Consider the following 14,299-nt stretch of genomic DNA (forward strand, 5'->3'; position numbering starts at 1 on the left):
TGCGGGCGGGCGTCGAGGCGCCGTCTCTAAATGGCGAAGAGGAGTGTCGATCAGGCGGTGTCTCCACCCACTCGGTTCGTTGTGATGGTGGCGGTGGCGGCGATGATGATGTTAATGACGGCGGATCCGGGCTTCCCGTCGTAGTAGATGGTCGGCACTGCGTTGATGGCTGAGCCATGCCATTCGGCGGCGGCTTGACGGTGCATCAGATCCTGAGCCTGGGCCTGGTCCCCCGGATCGGCAACACGACCTGCTCTGGAAACGTCACCGCATCTTTATGCCATTTCTCCGGTGAGTGTAGGCGGCTCCCCAGGGACGGTTGGATGGACGGGTGGAGGGAGGGAGGGACGAAAGGTAGCCGCACTGATATTGCCCCTTCCTCGCTACCGTCTCCATGGGGGGGGGTCTATCGATCTGACTGTAGCCGGTCAGGAGAGTGCAGTGTCCTGACGGGCTCGATGCCAGCCCCCGATCTGTTCGGGTGGCTCCAAGGTCCGCGGCGGCCCCACGGGAGTTTCAGTTCGTTTCCGCACATTCCCCTGGGTCAATGTCTATAATAAACGCCCGTTTTGCGTTTTCTATCCTGCCCTTTCTTCCCCCGCCGCTTTCGCTCAAGTATCGGTTATATTATTGGTCTGGGCAGGGGGATGCTTTGAAAGTGTTCAGTTTGAGAGCTTTCGTGATGACTCGTTGCCATTGAAATTAACGCGAACGAACAACGGGGTCCAGCAACGCAAAGAGAAATTGCTAGAAAAGCTCAGCAGGGTCTGGCAGCATCTATTAGAGAGAAATCAGTTAATTTTTCGGATGCAGTGTCCCTTCCTCAGAACTATTCTGAGATGCTGCTAGACCTGCTGAGCTCTTGCAGCAATTTTCTTACCCCTGACTTCCAGCACCCGCAGTTCTTTCGGTTTTTATTCAGAAAGTCTAAAGTTCGTTTCGGCGTATTTTGCGCTGTCTTTCCCACCCTTTGGAGTCTTGAGGCGTATCACTGACCGCTGAGGTACGGAACCTGTGCTGCATTTAGATAATTTGACACCTCGACGACTCGAGTTTTCGCTACTAGATTAACCTTCTCAAAGTCGGAATATGCACCTTTTGAATAGGATTGTATAAGCAATGTTCTACTGTTTATTTGCCTGTCAGTGTAGACTTTTCCAGTCGTATATCAGATCCAAACAAGTTCCTGATAACTCTTTAAGATTTGTTCTTTTTAATTCGTCCTATACTAATGAACGCTTTAGTTATCTGTACCCCCTTCTGGATTAGTGGTGCTGGAAGAGCACAGCGGTTCAGGCAGCATCCTGAACTGCTGTGCTCTTCCAGCACCACTAATCCAGAATCTGGTTTCCAGTATCTGCAGTCATTGTTTTTATCTATCTGTACCCCCTCCCTACGCCCCTCAACTTCCTGCTACTCACTATTTTTACAGATCATAGGGCTCCAACATATCTATTTATTTGCATATCGCTCTCTCTGTAATTTTATATTGTGGCATCAGTGTTATTATCATAAGGCTGAGTGCACTGAATGCATGAAAGATTGAGCCAGGGCAAAATCCAGTCTGTAATGTTTTCTTTTTTTAAAAAAAAATTGGGATACTAGAAGCTCTCGGAAAAGCAAAGTGCCTAAAACTAATGAATTTTTTTTGAGGTAGGAAAATGCAGCATGCTCCTCTAACATACAATGTAAGAGTGTCCACATTTTAAAAAATGTTGTTTTGTTGGGTAAATATTACCTAGAACATTGGGGGTTAACATGTCTGCAGTGCTTTGAAATAGCATCAATAGTTCTTGCTTGTTTAATTGAGGTGACATGGTGCTTCTAGAGTAAGAGATTTACAGCAGAGAAAAAAACCTTTTTGTCCCATTATGTCTGTGCTAATCAAAAATAATCAGCATATTCCAATTCTCTTTTCCAGCATTTGGCCAGTAGTCTTGTTTACCTTGGCATTGCAAGTGCATGTCTAAATACTACTTTAAATGTTATGAGGGTTTCTGCCTCCACAGCCCTGACAGGCTTTGGTTTAACTGCCCATTTGAAAGATGGATACCTCAACAGTGTAATAATTCCTCAGCGGTGAAGTGGAGAGTCAGCCTAGATTTGTGTTCCAAGTATTGAAGAGAGAAATATTGTCACACTTGAACCCACAATCAGATGAGCTTGTTGAGGTCTACTACAAGCATGGCTGGTACTGAAGATGTGCTCTAAAACTCAATAGACCTCTTGCCAAATTATTGCAGTGCAATTTATGTGGCTAACATCCGAACCACAAAGTAAAACAAAATGTCCAGGATGTCCTGTCCACAGTATGAAACAAGTTTAACCCAGCCAATAACTTTGTGTCTATTTGGGGTGTGCAATCAAGAAACATTTACCAATACTCTTCAAGACTTCATTTAGGTTCTGTGTTTTTTTTTTAATCTTGCTGTGGATGCCTGTAACTTTTCTGTCTGGCTGCATTTGAGAGTCTGGTGCACCAAGAAGCTAGAGTAAAATGCATGTCAGTAAATATTGGGGTAATTCTTCAATGCTTGCTTTTGTGCATAATGCAAGAAAGATGATTGGGTTGTTGGAGGCCAATCATCTCATTTTCAGGACATTACTGTAGAAGTTCCTCAGTAATCAATAACCATCCTCCTATCACAAGCCCAGAAATGGGGATAATCACTGATAATGCAGAGTGTTTGGTTCTATTTGGAATTCCTCAGTCACCACACTGTGCCAATGTGCACCTGATTAGTAAGAAGTGGCACTTGTGCCATATAAGTGCCAGACAATGACTCTCTCTTCAGTGTTCAACAGTAGTGTTACAAACATCAATATCAAGAGGTTACCATTGGCCAGAAACTTATCAGGAACAGCTATTTAAATATCATAGCTACAAGAGCAGTTTAATTGGGTATTTTGTATTGAGTACTTGCAACTGGTTTCTACAAAGCCTTGCCCCCATCTACTATGCACCAATCAAGAATGTGCTAAAATATTCCCCACCTGCCCCAAGCGATGGAACTCCAATGTTATCTCGGCCAAACAGCCCATCCATCTTTTTTGACACTGATTCCCTCCCACTGCACGTACGTAACTGCAGTATGTCCTGTCTAGATGTACTGCAGAAACTTGCCTAAACACCTGCACATTCAAGCCCATGGCCTTTACCTTCCTGTTTAGAAGGGCAGTGGGTCTGTGAGAAAATTAGCACCACCTCCAAGTTACTTTCCAAATCTTGACACTATCCTGATTTGGCAATGCATAATCATCTCTTTATTGTTAGAAAAAACATCCTGATTCATCCTACTTAACATAGTGGCATTGCTAGTTGCACCACATGGACTGTGTAGCTAAGATGGTGTCTCATCTGAAAAACTCATGACAATGATAAACTTTTGACTGATATCTACAGTCTGGTGAGATTCTATAAGTCAGCTCGCAATGGTCTGTGACAATTTTGACATTTGCACAATAACAAGTGCACAAAATAAGGATCTGCAACCAGGTCACAATTCAGGTCAGTTTTTCAGTGAATATCCATATACATGTCAACTTGAGTGTAAATGTTACACACAACATTTCCAATGGATTTGTGTGTCACTGGCAAGGCCATTGGCTGCCCATCCCTAATTGCCCTTGAAAAGGCATAGGTGAGCTACTTTATTGAATGACTGCAATCTATCTGCTGTAGTGTTGATAGTCACGGAGTTCCAGAAGTTTTAACTAAATGACAGGGAATGAATTGCAATATAATTCCAAGTCAGAGTGGGGTGTGCCTTGGATGGGAATTCCAGGTGATGGTTAATTGTCCTTCTATGTAACAAAGGTTTATTTGGAATGTGCTAACTCAGGAGCTTTGAGTTTTTCAGTGCCTTTTTTATAAAAGTACACACCATGACTCTGCATCCATGGTGGAGGGAGTGAAATTTGAGGGCGGTGGATTGCTTTTGTCTTGAATAGTGTCAAGCCTTGAGTATTGTTGAAGCTGCATTCTTCCAGACAAGTGGAAAGTGTCCTCACACCTCTGAAAGTTCTTGCTATACTGTACACTGAATTGGGAAATCAGGGCACAAGTTAATTGCCATAGATTTCCCAAACTCTGCCTCCAGTTCTAGCCCCAGTTTTTACATGGCATTTGCAGGTCAATTTCTTGACCATGGTAGTCCCCAGGATGTTGATGATCAGTGGTTCAGCAAGTTCCACCTGCTCGAGGTATGCCATAACATGTTTTTAAAAATCCACCTGGAGGAACTCTTGGCCTGGTAACTTGGGGTTGAGACAATTGATCTGACAACCACCACTGTCTTCCTTTCTCCAATCAGTGGGTATCAATGGCATTTGGGGGAAACTCAGGCATGCTAGGGCTTCTTGTTCATTCCTGGGATGTGGGTTTGGTGGCTAGGCTAATATTTATTGCCATCCCTAAATCTCCTGGAGATAGGATGGTGAATTGCCTTTATAACTACTGTAATCCTTTGCACTGTCCAAGTGACTACGACTCCTGTGAGGGCAGGAGTGCTAGGAATTTGACCCAAAAATAGTGAGGGATTGCAATAGATTTAGAAATCAGGGTAGTGTATGGCTTAAAGGGGAATTTGCAGGTGGTGGTGTTCCCAATGTACTGCTGCCCTTGCTCTTCTAAGTGACAGTGGTCATGAATTGGATTGGTACTGTCTATGGAGTCTTAATGAGCTGTTTCAGTGCACCTTTGTAGATGGGTACACAGCTGCCATTGTGCAATAGTGGTGAAGGGAGTGACTATTGACTGGCATCCTACCCATCATAAATTCAATTGAACTGCTTTATTTTGGATGGTTTCTGAATATAGTTGGAGCTGTATTCATCCAAGTAAATGGAAAGTATTCCATCACTCGTAATTTGTGTGTGGTAGAGAGGCTTTGCAGACAGTTACAGAATTCTTAGCCTCTGATTTGCTATTGTAGCGCCAGTATTTATATGGCTTTTCCAGTTCAGTTTCTGTTCAATGTTAGTCCCCAAGATGTTGTTGATGGATACAGTGATGGCAATGACATAGAACCTAATCAAAGTTCCTTTGTGTTCTTTCTGATTAGTTGTCATTGTTTTGCACACATGGCATTAATGTTTCTTGCCAGTTAACAACAAATGGGGAATATAATTAAGCACTTTTCTAAAATCTGGTTGTATGGTCGTGAATAAGAGAATCTATACATAAATATATTAATGGACTGGTCACATGGGCAGAAAAATGACAAATTGAATTTCATCTGGAAAAATTGGGGGGGGGGGGGAAACCTGGCAAGTCAGACTTTGGTATCAGTTGATTCTGTGCTGCCACCAGCCCCACCTCCTTAAATTGTAAGGGCTTGCCCCCCTGTCCCACCCTCATTTATTTTCCAAAAGCTAATTCCTCTGCTTAGCTTTTATCTTTGAGTTTTAAAGTCCAGATCAGCTCTTTGCATTAAAAGATGTGTTTGCATCAGTCAATAGTTAGCCTTTAAATATTTGCTCAATTCAATTATTAATTTTAAAATTCTTCAATGTAGAACATGCAGCACTCAAACCAATGCTTTTGCATGTCAGTGACAGTCCAGCATGAGCTTGTTGGGCACATAGAACAGAGCCACACCGAACAAAGGGGTTGACTATTTGGTACTGAAGCAAGAAGAAATTCTGAGATTCTGTGATTTCTCTACCCTAGAGATCTGTAGATTCACAGGGTTAAGACCTCCTCTATTTACTTTAATTTTAATTGTGAACTGATATGGTAAAAAGACTGTTTTCCAACAACAGACTGAGGAATTATTGTACTTTTTTTTTAAAGTTACTGAAACTTGCTATAACTTGTTCACACTGCTACTTTGTCAGCAGTGGAAGAAGATACAAGAAGCAATGGTTCAGCTCTGGGCCCTTCTCTTTTACCAAGTAAGAGGCGATCAGCTATAGCAAAACAATTTGTGAATGCTGTTGATATGAAGAAAAAAGAAAATGTTGGAGAAACTCAGCAGGTCTGGCAGCATTTATGGCAAGAAGAACAAGTTAATGTTTTAAGTTCAATTCTGGAGGAGAGTATGTCCGGCAGCTTTCTTTCTCAACAGATATTGCCAGACCTACTGAAATTTGTCCAACACCAATTTATTGGTTAGTTTGTGAATTTGTGACCAGTTCTTGTGCTCACTCATTAAATACCTAAAACCTGTGGAAGTTTATTTTCTCCCAGCAGTTACTTCAAGCTCTTGATTTTTAACCAATAAGTTGAAACTTTAAGACACACTTGCTGTTGCTTCCTGTGAAGAAATGGAAGAACTGAAAGATTTGGGAAACCAAAGGAACTCCTCCATTGCTCTACTTCCCAGCATTTTATTCTCTTCCACTCACAAGACCAATCATTTTTGTATGTATGTGGGAGGGGTTTGAAGGAACTCCTTTTAATTAATAATTATATTTTGACTGCTCACGATTGTTTGCTTCTAGCTAGAATCTATTTGTCATAAATAGTCATTCTGTTAAGTACACAAACCAAGGTTGACAAAAAACACATTCTAGGTTTATTAGGGATTTATCTGGTGAGTTTAGGGATTTTTCCAGAGATAGCGAAGCTTAGTTTCTAGCATGATACTCCGATGAGGCATCACATCAGTCATTTAGTATATTTCAAGATAGCCAGTGATGCATGCTTAGCTAATAAGTGATTTGGGATAGTGTGGGGCAGTAGTCTTGAGGGACAAGCCAACTGAACCAGCTTGATGGATCGAACGCCTACTCAACTATTTCTTATGCATTTATCCTTTTGAACTAAAAGATTTTTATTTTTGGTCTGAATGTTATCTTCCTAGAGGGCGCAACACTGTTGAATAGGATCTATGGATTCTCCTCAGCATCAAGATTGCTTTTTTTTTCCAATATGGTTTTTGGCTTTGGTCTAATTATTTCCTTTTTTGTTGAAATGCAGAGATGTGGTACGCAGTGTTCCTTTGGGCGTTGCTGTCCACAGTTTTTATCTACGTTCCTGCTGGATTACTGGCATTTGTAATGCTGAGGCGCCACAAATATGGACGATTCATGTCTCTAGGTATCCTGGCTGGAATCTTGGGTCCAATCACTGCAACAGTGTTGACCAGTAAGAGTTTTTACCTTGACTTATTTCATAAATTAACAATGGTTTCTTAATATTTGTTTCTTCTATTCTAAAGTTTCCGAATGACCAGGTCACTTCAAGGTTTTTAATGTCAAGGCAGAATCATTGAGAACTGAACTCAGTGGGGTTTTTGGGGAAACTCTCCTGTTTGGAATCCTAACTAGCACTGATTTCCTTGGTGGTGGTGTGTTGAAGTTTGGTCATCCGAGCCTTAGTGGGCCTGAAGGAGTTAGTCAATAAAGTATCCAAGGCCTGACTATCTTCAGCTGTTTCATCAATGGTTTTCCCTCCAACATAAAATCACACTACTGATGTTTGCTAATTGATCAGTTCCATTGCCAACTAGCAAGATTATGAAAACAGTCCAGTCTGTATTCTGCAAGTACTGGACTACATTTGTGTTTGGGCTCATGAATGATAAGTGACACGAGTGTCTTTAACTGCTTTGTCTTGGCAATCAATGACCTAACTCCAACACCACCACCAATCCATATTCTGCAAATCACCAGACTCTTGATGAGACCAGCCAAACAAATATTAGCTTCTCAGAACAGGTACAAGGTCTGAGATGTTTGTCATGTACTATCCATCTGACTCCTTTTTTAAAGCCTATCAACCATTTATACAAGTTGGGATTGTGATGGAATATCCATCCATGCAAATAGTGTCACTGTAGCATCTTCTGGAATCCGATACATAGATGACACTTTTTTCTTTAACATTAAGAGAACAGAAATAGAGAACACATACCCGATCATCAACACCATACTTGCAGGGATCATATTTATAAAAGAGGGGGAAACCAACAATCATCTCCCATTCCAAAGAACACAGAACGGTGAATGCACCAAAAAAATGTATGGGAAAGCTACACACACTAACCAGGTTCTGAATTGCAACAACAACCAACCAAACACACACGATGCTGTATTAGGACCCTGTTCAAAATGGCTACAACACACTGCAGCACCTTCACCAAGAACAGATCTCCCCACAACTTCATCTGCAGATGTCCAACAGACAAGCAATATGACCAGGAGATGCCACGACCTAACTCACTAGCCACGCTACCTTGTATTTTAAAAGAAACTCTGAACTGACAGTCCTGCTCAGACAGCAACTTGCCTGGACCAAAGACCCGATACCCATAGCGTATTACGAGAGTCTTGCACAAGATTCTGTGCAAAGACTACCTGAAATACTATATAGGGCAAACAGGCAGACCACTAACAATCTGCATCCCCAAACACCAACTCACCATGACCAGCTGTCCCAAGTAGCCATACACTTGGATGACAGGGATCACAAATTCGATTGGGACAACACCATGATCATAGGACAAGCTAAACAAAGGACAGCCAGAGAATTTCTAGAAGCATGGCACTCATCCATGGACTCTATCAGCAAGCACATTGACCTGGACCCAATATACTGGCCAGTACAATGAAAGACCAGAACTGGCAACTGGAAGCAACAGTAACAGAACGAAATAAATTTCAGAAGGCACAGTACAGCACTTCAGAGGAGGCTCCAAAGCACTAAAGATGTCAACTAGGCAGGGGATAAAACATCTTCAAATCGGCATTCTAGCTCGACAACCATACCCACAACTACCACATCCAAGTAAATCTTTTCTGAACCCTTTTCAAGTTTTACATGCTTCCTATAGCAGGGAGGCCACAATTGAACACAGTATTCCAAAAGTAGCCTAACCAATGTCCTGTACAGCCACAACATGACATCTCAACTCCTATACTCCAAACACTGACCAATAAAGTAAGTCTACAAACTATCCTGTCTACCTGTGACTCTACTTCCAAGGAACAATGAACCTGCATGCAGGGGTCTCTTCGTTCAGCAACACTACCCAGGACCTTACCATTTAAGTGTATAAAGCTAAAGTGATCAAAGGGTATGGAGAGAAAATAGAAACAGTGTACTGAGGTACTTCTGACTTTCTGTGGATCTGTGACATCTTTCTGTTTAATGTACTATATAAGTGTAATTTACTTTCATTGACCAAATTTGCTGAGGTTGAAACATTGTTTGGCTTTTGTGTTATCAGATCTACTTAGTAATGTTGCTGCTTGGATCTGAATGTTAAATGTATCATTGCCAAGTGACAAGCCACTCAACTGTTTTGCAGGTGCAGCTATTGCTGGTGTCTACAGAGCTGCAACAAAGCAAATGGTGCCCCTTGAAGCTCTGGTTCTGGGAGTCGGACAGGTGTTTTTCATTGTTGCAATAGCCTTTCTGCGGATTCTAGCAACTTTATAGCAGAAGGTATTCTGCTCATCCAAGAGGACCTGGGGGCACAAGCCTCAGTCTCCCAACTTTCTCCACCTTGTGACTGCATATAGGTTGCACCTATATTCCTGTGGAATCCAAACCAAGGTTCATGCCAATCATTTGCTGCTCAAATAACAGAAATTGGCAACAGCGTGAATGTTGTGGATTGCCAAGCTTGAACAAAGGACATGTGCACTAACTTTTTTTATTGAATATCTTGAGTGCTGAGATTTGTTCTTTGTAAAAACAAAACTTAAAGCCAAAAGAGGTCATGGTCCACTTGCATATCTTTAAATGTCATTTTTTTTGCACATGTTTCAACTGTACATGACGTTTTTAGTCTGAAGGCTATTATAGTGTATGCATATTTATTGTAAGAATAGAATGTTAAACTTTTCGTTTGCAATATGGAAATTGTATTTTGATTCACCTGCCATATTTCAATATTTAAGCAGTGGGGTAACTATGTAAAGGCAAACTAGACCCTTCCATTTGAAGGTTACCAAAGGTTCGGCAACTTAAGTGTATACGCAAAAGAACTGAAGTATTGCAGCTAATAGCTTAAACAAAGTGAACAAGCTCTACTACACAACAATATGTGGTCTCTATTTTATGAGCGTTCCTTTTTTATATAATTTGCTATTAATGGTAATTTCAAAACTTTTTAGGAATAATTGTTTGACAGTGACTATGAAAAACCATCATTCCAACACTAATGTAATTCATGATCATATCCAGCCCTTATTGTGCAATCAACACATTGGCAAATGCATCCTATTCTTCATTTCCCATTTCTGATTGTAAATTTTTTCCTACAATCATTCTATCAAATGTATATTGCTGGGAATACAGAAGGTGTTGGGTATATTTTTAGTCGCAGTTTAGATCCAAAACTCCACCCCTAGACCAGCCTTACATTTCTGTAGTAATACATTCTGGCTGCTTCAAAAATATCAAATAAGTGTGGTTATCTCTATGTAAGTTTGCTGCTGCAAGTATTTTTGCTGAGCCAATGAACATGAATGTCATCCACATGCCAAGCTAAGCTAATTACTCTGGCGCACAAGTTGAAAATAGGGCATGACTCTGGAAGTGAGGTGCAATATTACTGAATACAGTGTGTGTGCACTGCTTTTCATTTTGAATTGAAACTTGGAAAGGAATTTTAATGGCTAGCATTTGCTGTCAGCTTGTGTTTTAAATGCAGCACTTACTGTGCACATACACAGTTCAGATGTGCCAACAGTTTTAATTTTTTCTATTAAAATTAACCATTTTGGATAATTGTACACTTTGAGAGAATCTCATTTACATGTTCGGCCTGCTAAAGTTAGCACTCAGTTTTGCTTGTTTAGGACTGTTTGCAACTGTTTAATGGATCTAGTTTAAAATAGAGAAAAGCAGCCCTCTAACCTGTCTGCTCAGATTTCTCCATTTTTTTGCATTATTTCCATTTTGGCAAAACATACCAATCATTTAGTATTGTTGCCTACATGGTGCCCTATTAGCTTGACGTTGGACATCTGAATAAGCATCTCCAAGTTGTAATATTCTAATAGTTTCAACCATTGTTTCTATTTCCTGGTAATATAATTACCAGGGAATAATATTTAACTGTTGTAAATAGTCTAACAATAGTGAATGGGCTACATTTTAACTTACAATGGCTGTGCAGCTGATGAGGCTCTGGACTATACTAGGCTTAACTAGGAAGCGATAGGTTATGTATTGGCACTTTAATCACATCTTTCCTGATGTCAACCATCTTAGGGAGTTAAAACTCTAAGTGAAAGGAAGACTCTAATTTGGCTAATGCATTTATGGATTCTAGATGTCAGTGATAAAATGGCATTAAGAGGTTGCTTTCTTTCATCTTACCTGGGATACAGTGTGTTGTGGAGGTGAAGAGCCCAAATTTTCTTGACTAGATTCTGCCAGATTTTTATTTTTACTTTCCCACTATCATTATTTACCCTACACACTTCTTTTATTCCTCTTTTATCTGTCATTTGATTCTTCCATTATCTCTCTCGTTTTACTTCCTGACTTGCATTTTGTTCCCCTTCAGCACTCTCACTACTTCTGTTGCTTTCTTCCAGACTGTGTGCTGATCTAGTTTATTAAAATTTGCATTTGGAGTGGGGGATTGCTTCCTCTTTAATAAAATGCATTTTTGGTATCAAAACCTATCCAGTGAGTGCACTTCTGATTTGTGATTTTTGTGGGAAAATAGATGAAAGTCCAGACTAATGTTAACAAAACCATTTACGTAACAACCTGACTACACTCGTTGACTTGCCATCAAGCATTAGCCCTACTGATAGACAATGGAATACTTGATCAGAAAGGTTCCATTTCCTGTTATTCTTCCACTTCCTCATTCTGTATATCTCAAAGAGGAGTGTTTCCACATTCATTTGTGGTTAATCATCTCAGATTTGCTTGCAATGTAATGCTTACTGAAGTGGTGTTATGACCAGAGTACCAGATAGAATAGAAAAATCTGCAATGCTGTACTTAGTCATTTATGTAGTGTCTAATATAGACTGTTTGAAGTAATGTTCTATTTGAAGCATGTTAATTTTGGTGTTGGTCTCCAGTTTAAACCACATTAGCAAACATTTAGTAACTAATCATTGTCACGTGCATTCATTGTAAATCCTGTTCACTTGAGTTAATTGTACCATTTTTATATAACACTCAAATATATGTAGTGGAAACCTCTAACCAGTAACTTCTCTTCCTAAATGAGTTGTTCTGGTAAAATCAAAATAAGGGTGATTTAAATTTGAATTCTCCTTTTTAAGCATATTAACAATGTGAATTTAAGCATTTTATTATGGGTTTTTACTGCTGTGTAATGATCAAATGTCTGTTTTGAAATTTATATTGTCAACATGGGAAAATCAATTTTTATTTTTCTACTTACATGGCTAATTTTGGTGACATTTGCTGGTAAATATATTTATACAAAAATAAATTTTGTTAAATGGACAAATGTGGTTTTATTGCTTAGTTCTTGATGGATGTAGCATGCTCTGGGTCATTTTTTTTTTCTTGCTTGTGTACAACTGTTATGCATTTTGCAGGTTTAGGAAATATTCAAATGTACCTGTGGCTTGTTTTTGCTAGTCAGCTTCCTGCAGCTACTACAGAAGATATTGGAGTGGCATTAACTATTCACATGCTTCAAGAGTTTTATTATCAAGTGAATTTGGAAAATCTTAATGTTCTTGTTTACTACAACTATCTTAGACATTTACACAGGTAGATATAGGGCAAAAGTAGGCTATTTGGCTCATTGCATCTCTTCTGCTTTTCAATGATATCATGCCTCATCTAATAAGCACTTCATTTTTTCTGCCTTTTCCCATAATCATTGGCTGTCATAATGATTAAACATATTCAAGGATGAAATAGATACTTGATGACCCAACCTCGATTAGCTCTCTGGTAAAGAATTCCAGAGATTCACTGCCATCCAAAGAAATTCCTCATTATCTCTCTCCTAACTAGATGATCACTTACTCTTGAGAATGTGCTCTTTAAATATAGACTTCTCCCTTCTCTGACAACGTGCCTGCATCTACCTTTCAATTCCTTTAAAACTTTTGAATGCTTAAATAAGGTGGTTCTCATGTTTCTAAACTACAATGAGTGAAGGCTCAAACTACTCATCCTGTTCCCTTTAAAGGAATCCCTCCATCCCAGCAATCGGGTTCGTGAACCTTCTCTAACTTGTCTACATTGTCAATATATCTTTTCATATGATAATGGGACTGATTATTGTTCACACCATTCTAGGTACGGCTTACCTAGTGCCTTGTATAGTTTCAGCACGACTTCCTTATTTTTATATTCCATTTCTTTTTGAAATAAAGGCCAACTGTTCCTTTGCCTTACCTATTTGCTGAACTTGGGTACTAGCTTTGTGACTTATACACGAGAATTTAAAAATCCTTCTGCTGCCTTGCATCCACTATTTCCCTAGCCCCTTCCTTTTATATCTAGGATGCATCCCATCAGGTCCAAGTAATGTCATTGGCTTTTACCCCCATTAGTTTCCCTAGTTTGTTTTTCTTCTGGTGATGAATGTCTGTGCTCATTTTCTTTTCATTTCCTCATCACCTTTCTCTCCCCCCCCCCCCCCCCCCCACACACACACACCGATCGTTTTAGTGTTCTTGGAATGGTGTTTTAAAGGGTTTATTCAATGCCTCTGCCATTTCATAGTTCCTCATTATTTCCTCAATCTCATTCTCTAAGGGACTTGCGTTCACTTGGTCCATTTTTTAAAAAATACATAAGGCCGCTCTTGCTGTCTGTTTAATAGAATAGAGTTGGGATAAGGGGCCATTTTCAGGTTGGCAACTGTAGTGGAGTGCCATAGGGATCAGACTCAGGACCACAGTTCATTCCAGTTATAAATGATTTGGATGAGGAAAGTGAATTACAGTGGCCAAGTTTGTGGATGACACAATTAAGTGGGAAGACAAGTGAGGTTGACAGACTAGAGGGATTCGGATGTACAGCATGGAAACAGACCCTTTGGTCCAACCCATCCACGCCGACCAGATATCCCAACCCAATCTAGTCCCACCTACCAGCACACAGCATATATCCCTCCAACCCCTCCCTTCCTATTCATATACCCATCCAGATGTGTTTTAAATGTTGCAATTGTACTAACCTCCACCATTTCCTCTGGCAGCTCATTCCATACCATCTTGCCCCCTTGGGTCTCTCTTTCATATCTTTCCCCTCTCACCCTAAACCTCTGCCCTCTAGTTCTGGACTTCCCCCACCCCAGGGAAAAGACTTTGTCTATTTATCCTATCCATGCCCCTCATGATCTTAAACCTCTAAGGTCACCCCTCTGCCTCTGACGCTCCAGGGGAAACA

At 40.3% G+C, this 14,299-nt stretch overlaps 1 protein-coding gene across 1 annotated transcript; it reads left to right on the forward strand.

Annotated features, from left to right (window-relative positions):
* The first annotated feature begins 61 nt into the window (after positions 1-61).
* tmem170a (transmembrane protein 170A) lies at positions 62-12,389 on the forward strand. Its single transcript, XM_043707046.2, has 3 exons — positions 62-291; positions 6,923-7,090; positions 9,255-12,389. Exons 1-3 carry the CDS (start codon positions 177-179, stop codon positions 9,383-9,385), a joined length of 414 nt encoding a protein of 137 aa, XP_043562981.1. The 5' UTR covers positions 62-176; the 3' UTR covers positions 9,386-12,389.
* The last annotated feature ends 1,910 nt before the right edge of the window (positions 12,390-14,299 follow it).

This window comes from Chiloscyllium plagiosum, unplaced genomic scaffold (assembly GCF_037043375.1).
Source record: "Chiloscyllium plagiosum isolate Xiang-an unplaced genomic scaffold, Cpla_swu_hap1 HiC_scaffold_17, whole genome shotgun sequence".
NCBI lineage: Eukaryota > Metazoa > Chordata > Chondrichthyes > Orectolobiformes > Hemiscylliidae > Chiloscyllium > Chiloscyllium plagiosum.

What these genes read in the sequence shown, in the direction of transcription:
- tmem170a (XM_043707046.2), top strand. Translation starts at nt 177, where the DNA reads ATGCCATTCGGCGGCGGCTTGACGGTGCATCAGATCCTGAGCCTGGGC. An exon ending in ATCTTTATGCCATTTCTCCG is followed by an intron (nt 292 to 6,922) that starts GTGAGTGTAGGC and finishes GTTGAAATGCAG; the next exon opens with AGATGTGGTACGCAGTGTTC. An exon ending in CACTGCAACAGTGTTGACCA is followed by an intron (nt 7,091 to 9,254) that starts GTAAGAGTTTTT and finishes ACTGTTTTGCAG; the next exon opens with GTGCAGCTATTGCTGGTGTC.